At 36.8% G+C, this 14,298-nt stretch overlaps 1 protein-coding gene across 9 annotated transcripts in view; it reads right to left on the bottom strand.

The window, feature by feature from the left end:
* Nucleotides 1-14,298, bottom strand: part of LOC115223963 (collagen alpha-1(I) chain) — a 317,450-nt gene that overhangs the window by 297,426 nt on the left and 5,726 nt on the right. For all 9 annotated transcript variants that reach the window (XM_029794720.2, XM_029794747.2, XM_029794756.2 and 6 more), the window contains exon 2: nt 8,781-8,860. In XM_029794720.2, the coding sequence (XP_029650580.1) occupies nt 8,781-8,860 (80 nt within the window). The remainder of the gene's footprint in view (nt 1-8,780; nt 8,861-14,298) is intronic.

Below are 14,298 nucleotides of genomic sequence, written 5' to 3'. Positions count from 1 at the left end.
AACTATATAAATTATCTTTACCAACCCAGGAATCAATGATTTTCTAAGTGACTGATTCTCCATCAACTATCATGTTACTTTCACTTACCACTGCAATTAACAACAACATTGGTACACGAAAGTATCAGTCAGACTAAGAAATTTGTAGAATCCAATGGGTTACTAAAATCTTGATTTATTACTCCAAGTTTATTCGAGAGATATTTAACACTCCTTGAAAACCCAATCTTACTACTAAAAGAAACAACTCTGCTTAAAAATGAAGTTCACTTGTTCCCTTCTCCCACCAACATGGAGCGGAAAGTGACGCCAGTCACGGTTTTTCTCATCTTGTGGTTGCATAGTCAATTTCCTTTCCGCCTCTCTCTTTCAAAATGACCAGTGGGCCATAACAAAGTTCATAACTAAGTTCTGTCTGCTTTCTTTAAAGTAGAAGGTGTTGTGTCGAAGAAGGGTAGAAATATCATGATATTGCCTTTCATCAAAAGGCAAATCATTTTGCAAACAACCACGAGATATGTTGTCTACGAATTTTTATGCATACTTCAACATTCAAAGTGTTTCATTCTAACTCATGAAATCACAGACCCAAATTAGACTTTCCTTTTGATATCAATGTTGCAACTTGAAGCTGGTAGCTGATGTGAGCACTATTCCAAACTTGTCGAAAGTCTTCTTTCCCGAGCCGAAGAGCCTACATTAACCAATTTCTCTACAGATGCTGTTCACCATGGCTATCGGTATATAGTCTTGGTGCCAGCGGAAGCAATTTATTCATTCATTCATTCATTCATTCATTCACATAATACATACATAGTACATACATACGTATCTATATGAATATAAGTTTGTATATACATGTTTGTATACGTATATATACAAATATGAGTGCATATATATATATTTATATAAATAAGGATAAGATCGTTATTTAAATATCGATTTTATCAAGTGGTCAGCATGGGAATAAAAACATTCTCTCCTGATGCTGTATGAACATTTAATGTGGGTTTTAGAGTCAAGTTTTGGCTGCTCTTTGCAACGCGGTGGTATCTCTAAGATACCCTAAATTATAATGTCATATATATATATATATATATTATATATATATATATATATATATGTACATATATGCCTATATGAATATATACATACATACATACACACACACACACACATACATATATGTATACGTACACAGATACATATAAAGAGAGAGCGATAGACAAATCATAGTATACTTGTTAATCTACATTATCTGACCTTCTAAGATATGATAAAGTGTGAATTAAAATTACGCTGATTAAAAAGTATAAGAGAGAGAGAGAGAGAGAGAGAGAGAGAGAGAGAGAGAGAGAGAGAGAGAATGGGGTTAAGGTTAGGGGAGAGAGAGAGAGGGGGGTTAAGGTTAGGGGAGAGAGAGAGGGGGGTTAAGGTTAGGGGAGAGAGAGAGAGGAGGGGTTAAGGTTAGGGGAGAGAGAGCGATGCATATGCAACGGGATAAAAATATGAGATAGCATAGTAAATCATGTGAAACATAACCCGGCAACGGTACGTTCAATTATGATGCCAAATGATTCAAACTTCACGATACCCGTGTCGGTCGGTAAAATATACAGTGACAAAAGCATCGCCATGTGACGGAAAAGAGTCCAGCTGTTGTACACATAGCTAGCTTACTCTGTTGCTGCAAATACTGTTCACTTGACTTGAAGGCTTGCTAAGCATATAAACATTTAGCAAAGCTCACATACAAGTATTCATGCGTCTTTTCTTTCTTTCTTTCTTTCTTTTTTTCTTTCTTTCTTTCCTTCCTTCCTTCCTTCCTGTCGCCTTTCTCGACCACCCCTCTCTCACCCCGTACTCATGTATAGATGACATCCCACCTTTACTTTTTCATATTCTGTGAACAGGTGCCACATCTCGAAGACATATTTGAAGGCGAACCTTTAGCAAACATAGAATGTTAAGGCCTTTAAAACATCCTGTAATGAAGTCGGAGTGCAAACTAGTCTCATTGAACAGCACTAAGGCAGAAATACTGCACATACCCAGAAAGAAACAAAAAAAGCTCTTGTTTTGAAGACCAACATATATCTCTAATGCTCCCACCAACATACAAGAATTTCAGCCAGTTCGGATATGCGGTAAGAAGGATAACAATGTATATATGATTAGTGAAGAATAAGAAGTTCTACAGAAAAGTATCTACAGAAGTCAGGCTTGATAATTAATATATTTAGTTAAGTTTTTGTTTGTGAAATATTGTAAAATGCTAACTGCATGCATAAATACTCTCGTATATACATTTCTGTGCACATAGGTACATTTGAGTACATTCCCACCTAGTCGTCCATTCATATATAAGAACATGAGAGTGTGAACGCGTGTATGTGTGTACAAGTAAGTGCGTGCATATAATCGGTTGTAGTCGTAATGTGTCGGTACACAGAATATGAAAACATTCAGAAAGGGTAGGGGGTGAAAAAAACCCCGAAAAACATGCACCTCCTGGAGAAATAACACAACCACAGCGTTTTCTGTTATCATATCTTATCAACCCACCAAAGAAAAGCAGAACTAAATTTAGCTGTTAAAAACATTGCTGGCAAGGTGAAGAGAGTGTTGCAGATGTGTGTACAGTGGATCGAGAAGAAACGAAGAGTGTGAGGAAGGAGAATTATGCTGAACATTAGATCGCATATTGATGATTACCCTGTCGTTTCAATGTCGAGCAAGAGTAAGATACGGGAGAGTAGTAGTATGTAGCTAACAGAATTCTTTAAACAAAACTCATGTTATTCTAAAAATCCATCCAGCAAACTGCTACAAAGAAATCGCTGAGTTGGAACTAAATGCCAACAGCGCCGTATTTTCTGAAACAATAATAATAATAATAATAATAATAATAATGTTTACTAACACTGGCACGAGGCGATGCATTTTGAGGTAGAGATGTAGTTGATTTAATAGTTTCCTGGACATAGCGGTTACGTATTGTATTGACTCCGGAAGGCAGTCTTAAGGATTTAGGCGCAGGCATACCATGTGGTTAAGATGTTCGCTTTGCAACCAGGTGTCTTAGAGTCACCTTCGGCCAATGACTTATACTTTAGCTCCGGGCCTACTAATGCCTTGTGAGTGAATATTGGTAGATGGTAACTGTGTGTGTGTGAGTGCGCGCGCCTTTGTGTTTGTCTCCCTTACCGCTTGACAATCAGTGTTGATTTGTTTACATCCCCATACCTTAGTGGCTCAGCAAATGAGCCCGATAGAATAAGTACCAGGCTTAAAATAAGTAATGGGTCATTTTGTTCATCTAATCCTACAAGGCAGTATTCCTGCATGACTGCAGTGCAATGACCGAAAATAATAAGCATAATAGTATGAAGTCGTAAAATTTTCAGGGCTTGTAGTCGATTAGATCGACACTTGTATATAAGAATGTAAGGCGAATTTGACCTGATGAGTTTGGTTTTCATCTCTGAACGTAAAGCGGTGTACCTTTATACTGCAACGTATTTCTATTCACCATTCTATGGTGTCTTATTGACAGCTAGCCACCGCACATTAATGAATGACATGGGATGGACAGAATAGTTAGAGCTTTGATATTTAGTTGCACTCCTACATGTTCTGAGTTCGAATCCTATGGAAATGAAGATTGCCGCTCAACCTCCTGAAGTCGATAAATAAAACTATCAGTCAAATACTGGTGAAAGGTGGTGGGGTCGATATAATCGATTGTAACTTGCTTTAAGATTCTCGGCCGCGTTTCTATACTAGAAGAAATTTATATGACTGACGACAACGACAACGATGACGATGATGATGATGATGATAAGGGTGGTGGTAGTGGTGACGACGACGACGACGACGACGACGATGAAGGCAGTGATAATGGTCATTAGTTATGCTTTTTTTAATGAAAACGCAGTAGAGTCAGAAGTAAATTTCCTGAAAGCCAAAACATTTGTGTAGTAGTTTCGATTTTCAATTCACTAAACGCACTTAACTAAACGATTGAAAAATGTACATAAGTCGCACAATCTCATTTTTCTTTCTCACTTCAATATGAAGCGTGGTGATTGTGTATGAAATAGTTATTGTTATCGCTATTGTATCTATTGTTATTGTTCTTGCTTGCTGCAATCGCCAAGATACGATTTCCTTGGGAAAAACAATGTCACGTCCTCGTATTTCCTTTTCTTTATAAAACACACGTTTTGTACCCATATAAAATAGTTTTTATTCCCATTATTCTCTTTTTATACACACTATATTATTGTTTTGCTACTTATTGCTTTGTTGTTGACGTATTTTCCGTCATTGTCTTTGTTGTCGTTTTTGACGTCCTTGTTAGACGCTTGACACCATTAGAAATTGTGCACAAAGTCACGTGAGCCTAAACTTCTCGGGGCTTCCGATGTGAAACGAAGCTAAGCGACAACTTGAAATATGAAAATAAACAAATAGATAAAATGGCAAAAGATCTAGAAATCTATATATATAAAACTCTAGTTGTGTGAGTGTCTGTCCCCTTCGATTTAGATTCCTAACTCCTCCCACATTTTGCGGTGCAGTTTAACCAAATTCGGGTATCTTATAGTCGTGATTCATATCGAGCCCGTCTGACTATTAGCGCGCGTCAACGATGAGTCTACGATTTTTAAAATAATTTAACATCATTTTTTATTCCATTTTAATGCATAAAATGCATCGTGTGTCGATGGCGGCGAAGTTGGCGTCCACGCTCACAGCTGCACCTGTTTGCTTCTCCCCCTTCCCTCCCTCGTGAACCTGTGGGGAAGGGAGTGTAAAGAAATCAACGTCGTAATGCGTTATGAAGGAAACCAGCGTTCTTTTAGAACAACGACTTCATGGCTTGAAGACACCAAAACAAAAATGGCTAAGAAAGCCCGAATTGGCATCTAAAAATGCTTATATAGTTATTTCCCTTACAGACCCGAGCAACGCCGGGCGATACTGCTAGTAAAAAATAAAACTAAATGGTAGACTATATTTACGAATTCCGCTTCAGTGCCAGTTAGAAATTCGACCATACATACACAAACACATTCAAATTTCTCTCTCTCTCTCTCTCTCTCTCTCTCTCTCTCTCTCTCTCCCCTCTCTCTCTCTCTCTCTCTCCCCTCTCTCTCTCTCTTCTCTCTCTCTCTCTCTCTCTCTCTCTCTCTCTCTCTCTCTCTATATATATATATGTATATATATATATATATATGCATGAACACACCCGCAACTACTTACAGATATCAAGTAATGCTAATAAGTATACTCACTGAAAATAAATTCTAGGGGCAAAAAACCCAATGCCAGATCTAATGTTGTCATAGCAACTTTAATTCATATGACAAACAATATGGAAATTATTTGGAAAAATTCTTGCAAAAATATCTCACATAACTATTTCTAGATTTGTTTCACACGAAATTTTACAACAGCTTCCGAATTAAGCTTGAATCTTTGCAATTAGGTAGTTCCTTTGCTGAGACCACTGAAAAAGTTGAAGTCTTACAGTCTTCATACGATAAATCAATCTTGTGTACATATGGCAGCATTTGAATTCAATCCTTCAAGACAAATCAGAAGGCAGAAATTTTATGACGTTCCTATTCTTTAAGAAAGCAAACCATATCTCCTTCATAATCCCTTTAGACAACTAAGTCGACTTACACTAATACAGAGTTGTAGCATTGGTAGAAATTGAATCGCACACTCTGGCCACGAACGGTGTGTCTCACAAGGGTCTTTTAGCTAAGTTGATCGCCAACAGACATAGTACTGGATTAAAAATTTCATGTTAAATCTTTTCATTACAGAGGGTACGGTGTTTTATTGGCGTACCCCCAAGTTTCAGTTATGCTTCCCCATTTCCTTCTGAAAAGCAACAACTTGCAGCCACTCCCTACAATACATTCTGGCGTAAATGATACCACCCTCGAGAGTCCCCCATAACTTCTTTTGCAAACATACGTCTTCTGATGCTAATTCTTCATCGATTTCACCAACAGAACAACCTGTAAAGGAGACCTGATGTTTTTTTCTCTGTATATATCAATGCAATTGTCCCTTACCGCATCAATTTTACACATGTACAGCATATAAAAATACAAAGTGGCTATAAATCTGTATTGATTTCTTGCGTTTGTTTACCTAAACTACTTCATAAAAATTAAACTTCTACTTTGAGACCAGGAAACGCATAAAAAGTTATAATAAAATCCACATTGGAGTTCTATTCATTTGTAACGTCCTTTAGTATATCCGAAATATTATTTGCTTGATAGTCACTAACAAAGACAGTAAAAAAACATGCTGTTTATTCTGTTCTGTCCGTTTCTGACAAATCTATATAGGTCTCCAATCTTCTGAGTTAACTTTTAGCATTCACTTTCCATCGTAGCTCACCTGATATGTTCGTTCTAACACTGCCGGTCAACTCCATTGGATTTCACTTCTTGTACATCATACAAGGTATTCCTTCCCAGAGTGCAACAATCTGAGAATTCTTGCTCCGCTTATATTTCCTTTCTGCAGGTTTCGTCTTTTAGGATACAGAAATAGATGTTAGAAGTAAGAAGTACTCCAGTGTGGATTTCTGTTGACCTTTTTTAAGCTTCTACAATGGATTAAGTTGGAGGTATTTCTTGACTTTAAAAGAAGCCTAATATTTGCGATTAAGTTTTGGCAGCGTGTTAGTTGATTAGCTTGGGAAATTATCAGAAATTTATTGCGACTTTGATGGTTTTGTGTGTGTGTGTGTGTGTGTTGCACATGTATACAGTGGGAAGGTACAGGACTATATCTGTGCAAAGACCTAATCCATCTTGGAAGTTTCCATGGGTAAAGGCACTTCCGCACTCCACTACCCTTTTTGACTAACTTATAATTTATTTTATATATATGTTTGTAGGGGTGGGTGGGTATGTGAATGTGCTGTGTGTATAATGTTATAACGAAAATAATTTGTATTTGGATCACGAACAAAGTGATTTATTCACATGCAGATTACGTGAATTCTATTGACTGTACATTGAAATTCAGCATTGTACAAGTTCTGGATGGTATAATAAAAAGACATTCCAATTTTATTCTAAAGTTTACTATAAAATGATAGATTTACAAAATTCCACTACGCTTCACTAACGAGTCTGTTTTACCTCTATAAATCTGGAGTCAACCATTGGTATGAGTGAAAACTCAGTTACCTTTTAATAGGATACATGAAATTATTTTTACTTATAATGGTTCGTCGATTATACACGGCATTTCATGGTAATTTGTTTAATCTGACATAAACATGGAATGAAGTCTACCAATCAAATTTAAATACATACAACTACAAATATGCTATCTGTCTTTCCATTATTCTCTTTCACATACGCTTATATAAATAAAAAATAATTTAGTAATGCCCATTATAAATATTTTTGGATGAGGTTTATGTAATGTAATGTGAAATATACTTTTTAATAACTATACCCTTTTCATCTCAATGTGAAATGCAAGACAGGTTTATCTCATCGTAAACAGAAAAAGTGGTATCGATCTGCATTATTTCTAGTCTTCTTAAGCCTTCATCAGGAAAAGAATAATGGCAGATGATTATCTGGTATTCTTTCATTTCAAGATATAAAAATGAAAGTGGAAACATTAACACTATTCGGCAATTTCTGTGTTGAATAGGCACCATTTTGTAAGTTTTTCCCTAAAAGATTTTGTCAAATTCCTATTATTTCATCAACGAAGAGTTTGTGCTTCACTCACCAGTTTTTCAAACTTGTAATTCTTCAGGCTTGTAAGTCTTCAAGCGCACTAGCTCCATTGATATTTGCTATCATTATAATTTTCGTGAAATTTTGATTTCTTTTTTTGAAATCCACGCTTCAGAGTACAGAGATTACGAAATAAAAAGGAAATTTTTTGTCAGAATTTGAATTTCTTAATACCGATTTGTTTCTCTCCCTAATTTCGAAAGCACAATATTGATGACTCATCAGATATGCTGGTAGGAATCGCATAACTACTTTAGCGCTGGAAGTACATAGACACCAAGTGGATTCAGTGGTAGCAAAAAGGTGGAACGAAACTGAGTGTTAAATATTTTGATGGTGTTCGCAGAATTCATTTCTTTCTTGTTTCAGTTTTTGATTGGTTCTTCAATCACCTCCGAAATGATTTTCTTAATCCAAGTACCCCCTGCATCAAAGAGATAATACGCTTCCGGCTAGTATGCTTGGAGACTTGTCAATATTGTGTATCAACTATAGTCCTCGAGAACGCGACAGTAGCACTTGACCAGTTATGTGCAATAACCAGTAATATATTATTTGACATATATATTACACACACACTCATTTCAAGCAGTCACCATGATTGACTGCTAAATCCACAAGTTTTTTATTCTCTGTTTATTTCTCGTGTTCCTTTCTGTTGAAAGCGTAGGCTCGAAACGTAAAAGACTTTTTCACCTTCCCGAGCGCCAAACTATTACACCTGCTTGTTGTTTATACCCCTGTCATCGACTTTTGTTTTTCTGTAAATTTGAACTATGTGTGTGTGTGTGTGTGTGTGTGTGTGTGTGTGTGTGTGTGTGTGTGTGTGTGTGTGTGTGTGTGTGTGTGTGTGTGTGTGTGTGTGTGTGTGTGTGTGTGTGTGTGTGTGTGTGTGTGAAATCACATCCCTTCTCACGAAGTCAGTACCGAATTAAGCCTTGTCTAGTTCGGATAAAATGATATACATAAAAAATGTTAATATACCTTCTACTCCTTCTTGGCTTCTGACATCATACCGGCTAAGTACTCCGATCAGCCATATCGTAACGACTAAACAGTATTTCCTGGTGAAAGAAAGAAGAAGAAAAATAAGTCCATTAGATTAATAAGAACGCTTTTTTTATATACGGATTAATCAAAGAAGATGGAGGTGCATCTTTGACACGTAAGGCTTCTGGTGTTGATAGATTAAAAGAGAAAATAAACCACGACTCAATGCCTGCTGCTGTCAATTACTTTGACCAGCTGCAGGTGACCTTACCCACAAAGAAGCAACTTTCTGAAGCTTTAAGTACGAGGTCAAGCCGCTGTCATATGTATTTATTTATTTATTCTATATTTTATCTTCCATTGTAATTTGTCAATAACAGCACTGTTGGTTAGAGGTTCCCAGCTGGCCAATCATCGGTTCTTTGTAATTCTGGTACCAAATGTGATGAGTATCTAACCCGATGAAAAGATTTGTTTTCTGTCACCCCAACGTTTATACCCTTCCCCGATTCACATTGGCGAAGGGTATGCAGTCATACACACATACGTTATGCATGTGTGTGTGTGTGGGTATGACAGATTGGACTTAGTATATGGCTACCAAATTCCAATCATAAGTCATTGGATTGCTCAACCTAGAGCTATGGTAAAGAACAGTTACTTAAAGTGATGCGATGAGGTATCTAACCTCTAGCCACGTGATTGTAAAGCGAACTTCTTTACCCTACAGCTATGTTAAGACAATCTAAGGTATGGCCAGCACACACTTTCACCAATATATTCCCTATAAAAACAATAGTATCATGCAAAGAAAGACGCAATAGGAAGCAATACATGAGGATATCGGATCATACTCATATTGGTAACTTGGTCAGAATGCTTACAACACAGTGGACTCTGATAAATACAATCGGGGGTGAGGGGTGATATTAAACCGAAAGACGTTTTGGGCTTGTACACATTTCGACTACACACACACAAGCACGCAACTAAAGCAAATGATCTTTAATCAGCGACACGATCATTTGGGAATGGCAATATGATTTATCGTGAAGAAAGCGCTGCTTTTTCCATTTCTATTTGACTGGATTTTTTTATTTATTGTTTAATCGTTATCAGCAAAAATAAACAATTATTTAGATAATAAATTATTACAGTAATAACTGGTGCTCCATTGGTTACAATGACAAGGGTTCCAGTTGATCCGATCAACCGAATAGCAACGTGCAAGTGGTTGTGAGCTCCACAGACACGTGTACTCTTAACGTAGTTCTCGGGGAGATTTAACGTGACACTGAATGTGACAAGGCTAGCCCTTTGAAATACAAGTACAACTGAGAGCGCTGGAGCAACGTGAAATAAAGTGCCTTGCCCAAGGACACAAAGTACCGGCAGAAATCGAACTCATGACAGTAACTAATGAATGTATTCATTCATAAAATGTGTATGTAAGTGTGTAATAAATATATATAAATTACTTAAAATACAGACTTAATGTTTCTGTACATACAGGTATATTATATTATATCATATATAATATGATAACACTATAAATCATATATTTATTCCAAGTTTTCATGTTACATTGTTTTGTGACTATTTATTCACAAAAACAGGTTATTATGAATGACAAGAAAATGATAATTGCGGGTAGTTATACTGTTCATGTTTTTCTCTTTCCTCATAGTTATTAACATTATAAGAGATGTGATATAGGAATAATTTACGTTTAAAATATTGCAGAGAGAACGACAATAAAATTTTCCACACGGTTTATTGCTATTTCTTTACATAACACGACCTCACTCCGACTTAATTTTTGTATCTCAGTATGTATTTATTACATCTAAAAGCAAATAACGATCACATTGTATCGTGACACCGCAAAAACATTATGTAAAAATCTATCTTTCGTAGGCGTACAGTGCTCAGATAGCCCAGCCAGAATATCCCCACCCCTGAAATATACCTTGTAGTATGTTCTGAGTTCAGATTCTGCTGGAATGAAATTCTCCTTTTACTTTTGAAGCACCTGTTAATCGATGGATTGGTATAATTAACATTATTTACTGTCTCCCAAAGTTATGTTAGAGAATAATGACAGAATTATCAGAACCTTTACACCAGTGATTCTGAGTCGGGGTCCATATGGTCCCTAGGGGTCCAAATAATAATTTTAGGGGGAGGAGGTACGCAACAAAATAATAAGTTAGAGATCCAAATAGTATTTTAAGGGCTCCTGAAAAAGTATTGCTTCAGATTTATATGCTGGTATGGTATGCATTGCAAGAAAGAGCTAGGGGTTTTCTAATATCTTACATACTTTAAACTACACATGTTAATGTGTAAAAAACAAACTAGGAATTTTGAAAGAAGTATCTATAAAACTAGATTTTAAACATCGAATGGTTAAGGGGGTTCACCAGAATAAAATAGTAATCAAGGGGGTCCATAGATGAAAAATGAATGAGAACCCCTGCTTTAGAGAAAATGTTTTAGGTATTTGTTCCGGTACATTACATTCTGGATTCAAATTTCATCAAGATCAACTTGGTCTTTAACCCTTCCCGTGTCGATAAGTAAACTAGCTGTCAAATATAATCAATTAACGTCTCTGCCACCAAAATGTTTAACCTTGTGTTTACATTTGAAATTATCATTCTTACATAAAATAATCAGTTAATAGCAGAATCGGAAGCGCATCGCGCGAAATGTCTTCACCGTCTGAGCGCCAATTGTGATTGGGCTACCTGTGCTTTTCATCCGGATTGGAAAAAGGCTCAATAAGTACCGGTTAGATAATGAGGTCTATTTAATCGACAACAAAACTAATTTTGACACCAAGATGCTTGTTGCAATGCGACAATGGACGATTTGGTCATAAATGAGCTGTCTTTGATCATGATCATAAGTTCGTTCGATCAGAGTTGACTAGAGTTTAAACCACAACAAAAGCAATAACAATTTGTAATAACTTAACCGTCACCTTAAAAACAAAGAAGTCACAATCCAAAGATTGTTTAGGTGAGGCTGTCAAGTCAATTATATCGAATTACAGAGGCATACGGCTACTTATTCTATATTCCCGTACCCCTGGAATATTAAAAAACAAAAAAGAGTTAACTGCAGCGCAGTTTGAAGTATGAAAATTAAATGCTTATTTGCAAAAAAGAAATGCCCTGGATGGTGGAATCAGTAGAGCATCGGGCAAAATGCATTCTGTGTTCAGTTATGTCCCGAGAAGTTCAAATTTCAAACCGCACAGTTGTTGACTTTATCTTTCCTTACTCTAGATTATACTTATTATAAAATGAATACCAGTAATACCCTAGGATTCGATTCAATTGGCTATACAACCCGTCTACGCAATTTTGGAACATGTGCCCTACTTTTTTTTTTATAAAATGTGATGAGGGTGATGGTTAGTAGAGGGTTGTTGCTGCTATTGTTATGATTTTACCTCAAACCGTCACTAATCGAAAAGAGCTATGGTCAAAGACAGTCCGTCTACGACTCTCTCGTCTAGGTTTTTAGGTATTGGACTACGTTTTCTATTTCGTTTTGCTTTTTGTTGGACGATAGAGTTTTCTTTGAATAAGACTGTTACTTCTAGCATGTTGGATGACTCCGAAAAACCACTCCCCACTCCATTGGCTTGTGTGTAGAAAGTAATATATTTATGAAGAGGTGAAGGGTGGAGATCGGTCCACCAGATAATTATTTCTGCTGCATAGACATAAAAATATCATCAGCTAATAATTATGTATAGCTAATGAGCTCCGCAATGTACGTGCTTTATTCCGGGTTGACACAATTTGCGGCTTTGGTGCGTTTCTCGGTTAGAACTCTTTCACATATTGCACTAGAGTACTCGTCATAGGAAGAAAGAACGTGAACTTCACAGTTCCCGTAACCATGGGTGAAAATTTGTTGAGGTCACTCAGCTGAATATTTTGCTTTACTTCTAATTTAATCAGAGAATAAGGAGAAGAAAAAGAAAGTGGAGGTCGAGAAAGAGCGCCCGTGACCATAATGTCAAGGTCTCCGGCACTAGTGGGAGGAAAGGAAGTTATTATTCATCAGACCGAAGGCCTGACACAAATGTTTGCAACAAAGTAGACTGCGCTAAGGCAGGAAGGGGTCAAGTGGTGATATTAAACTGTGCAGTGGGTTAAATCTACCACTCAAAATTGTGCGTTGTTATTTAGATCAGTGTCTGTCCTTTGTTATTTTAGTGATAATTGGTTGAAAAAGCTAACATCTCTCGTTTAGGATAGATTCTTATACCTCTTCAAGCTTATCTTTATGTTTTTTTTAACCTACGTGTCTTAAACTATTAAAAGAATGACCGAGAGTATGAATGAAGCACGAGCAACGTCAAACACACAAACTTCGATGATCTACCGTTTTAATAATAATAATGATAATACTACTACTACTACTACTACTAATAATAATAATAATAATAATTATCCTTTCTAGTATAGGCACAAGGCCTGAAATTTTGGGGAATAGGAAAAGTTGACCCCAGTACTTGACTGGTACTTAATTTATCGACACCGAAAGGATTAAAGGTAAAGTCGACCTCGGCGGAACTTGAACTCACTACGTAGCGGCAGACGAAATACTGCTAAGCATTTCGCCCGGCGTGCTAACACTTCTGTCAGCTCGCTGCCTTGATAATAATAATAATAATAATAATAGTCCTTTCAACAATAGGTACAGGGCCTGACGTTTTGGATACTTATTTCATCGAAAGGCAAAATCGACCTCGGTGGAATTTGAACTCAGTAAAAACGGACGAAATGTCACTAAGCCAGTTCATTCTAAAAGTAGTAGTAGTAGTAGTAGTAGTAGTAGTAGTAGTAGTAGCAACAGCAGTAGTAGCAGCAGCAGCAGCAGCAGCAGCAGCAGCAATAATAATAATTTTAAAAAAATTTTAGCACAAGGTCGGCAATTCGGGTAGTCGATTACATCAATTCCAGTACCTAACTGATACTTTATTTTATCAACCCACCAAAAATGAAAGGCAAAGTTGAGCCCGTCAGGATTTGAATTTCGAACGTAAAAAGCCAAAAGAAAAGCCGCTAAGCATTTTCTCTGACGCGCGAACGTCTGCCAGTTCGCCGCCTTAGATAAATAATGGTTCTGATTTTGGCACTATGCTAGCAATTTTGAAAGAATGTGATAAGTGGATGACATTGACCCCAGTACTTGACTGATACTTTATTATTTTTTTTAATGGTGAAAAGATCAAAGTCGACCTCAGCGTAATTTGGACTCAGAACGTTGAGCCGGAAGAAATGCTGCCAAGCATTTAGGCCGACATGCTAATGTGTCTGCTAGCTTTCCGCCTTAACTACCACAACCGCCGTCGCCACTACTACTACTACTACTACTACTACTACTGCTGCTGCTGCTGCTACTCCTACTACTACTACTAATAATAATCATCATCGTCATCATTATCATTATTATGATGATGATGATTTTGAGCTTAGACAAAAGCCTA

The sequence above is a fragment of the Octopus sinensis genome, linkage group LG2 (genome assembly GCF_006345805.1).
Source record: "Octopus sinensis linkage group LG2, ASM634580v1, whole genome shotgun sequence".
Taxonomy (NCBI): Eukaryota; Metazoa; Mollusca; class Cephalopoda; order Octopoda; family Octopodidae; genus Octopus; species Octopus sinensis.
This window is presented reverse-complemented; position numbering and strand designations above follow the sequence as displayed.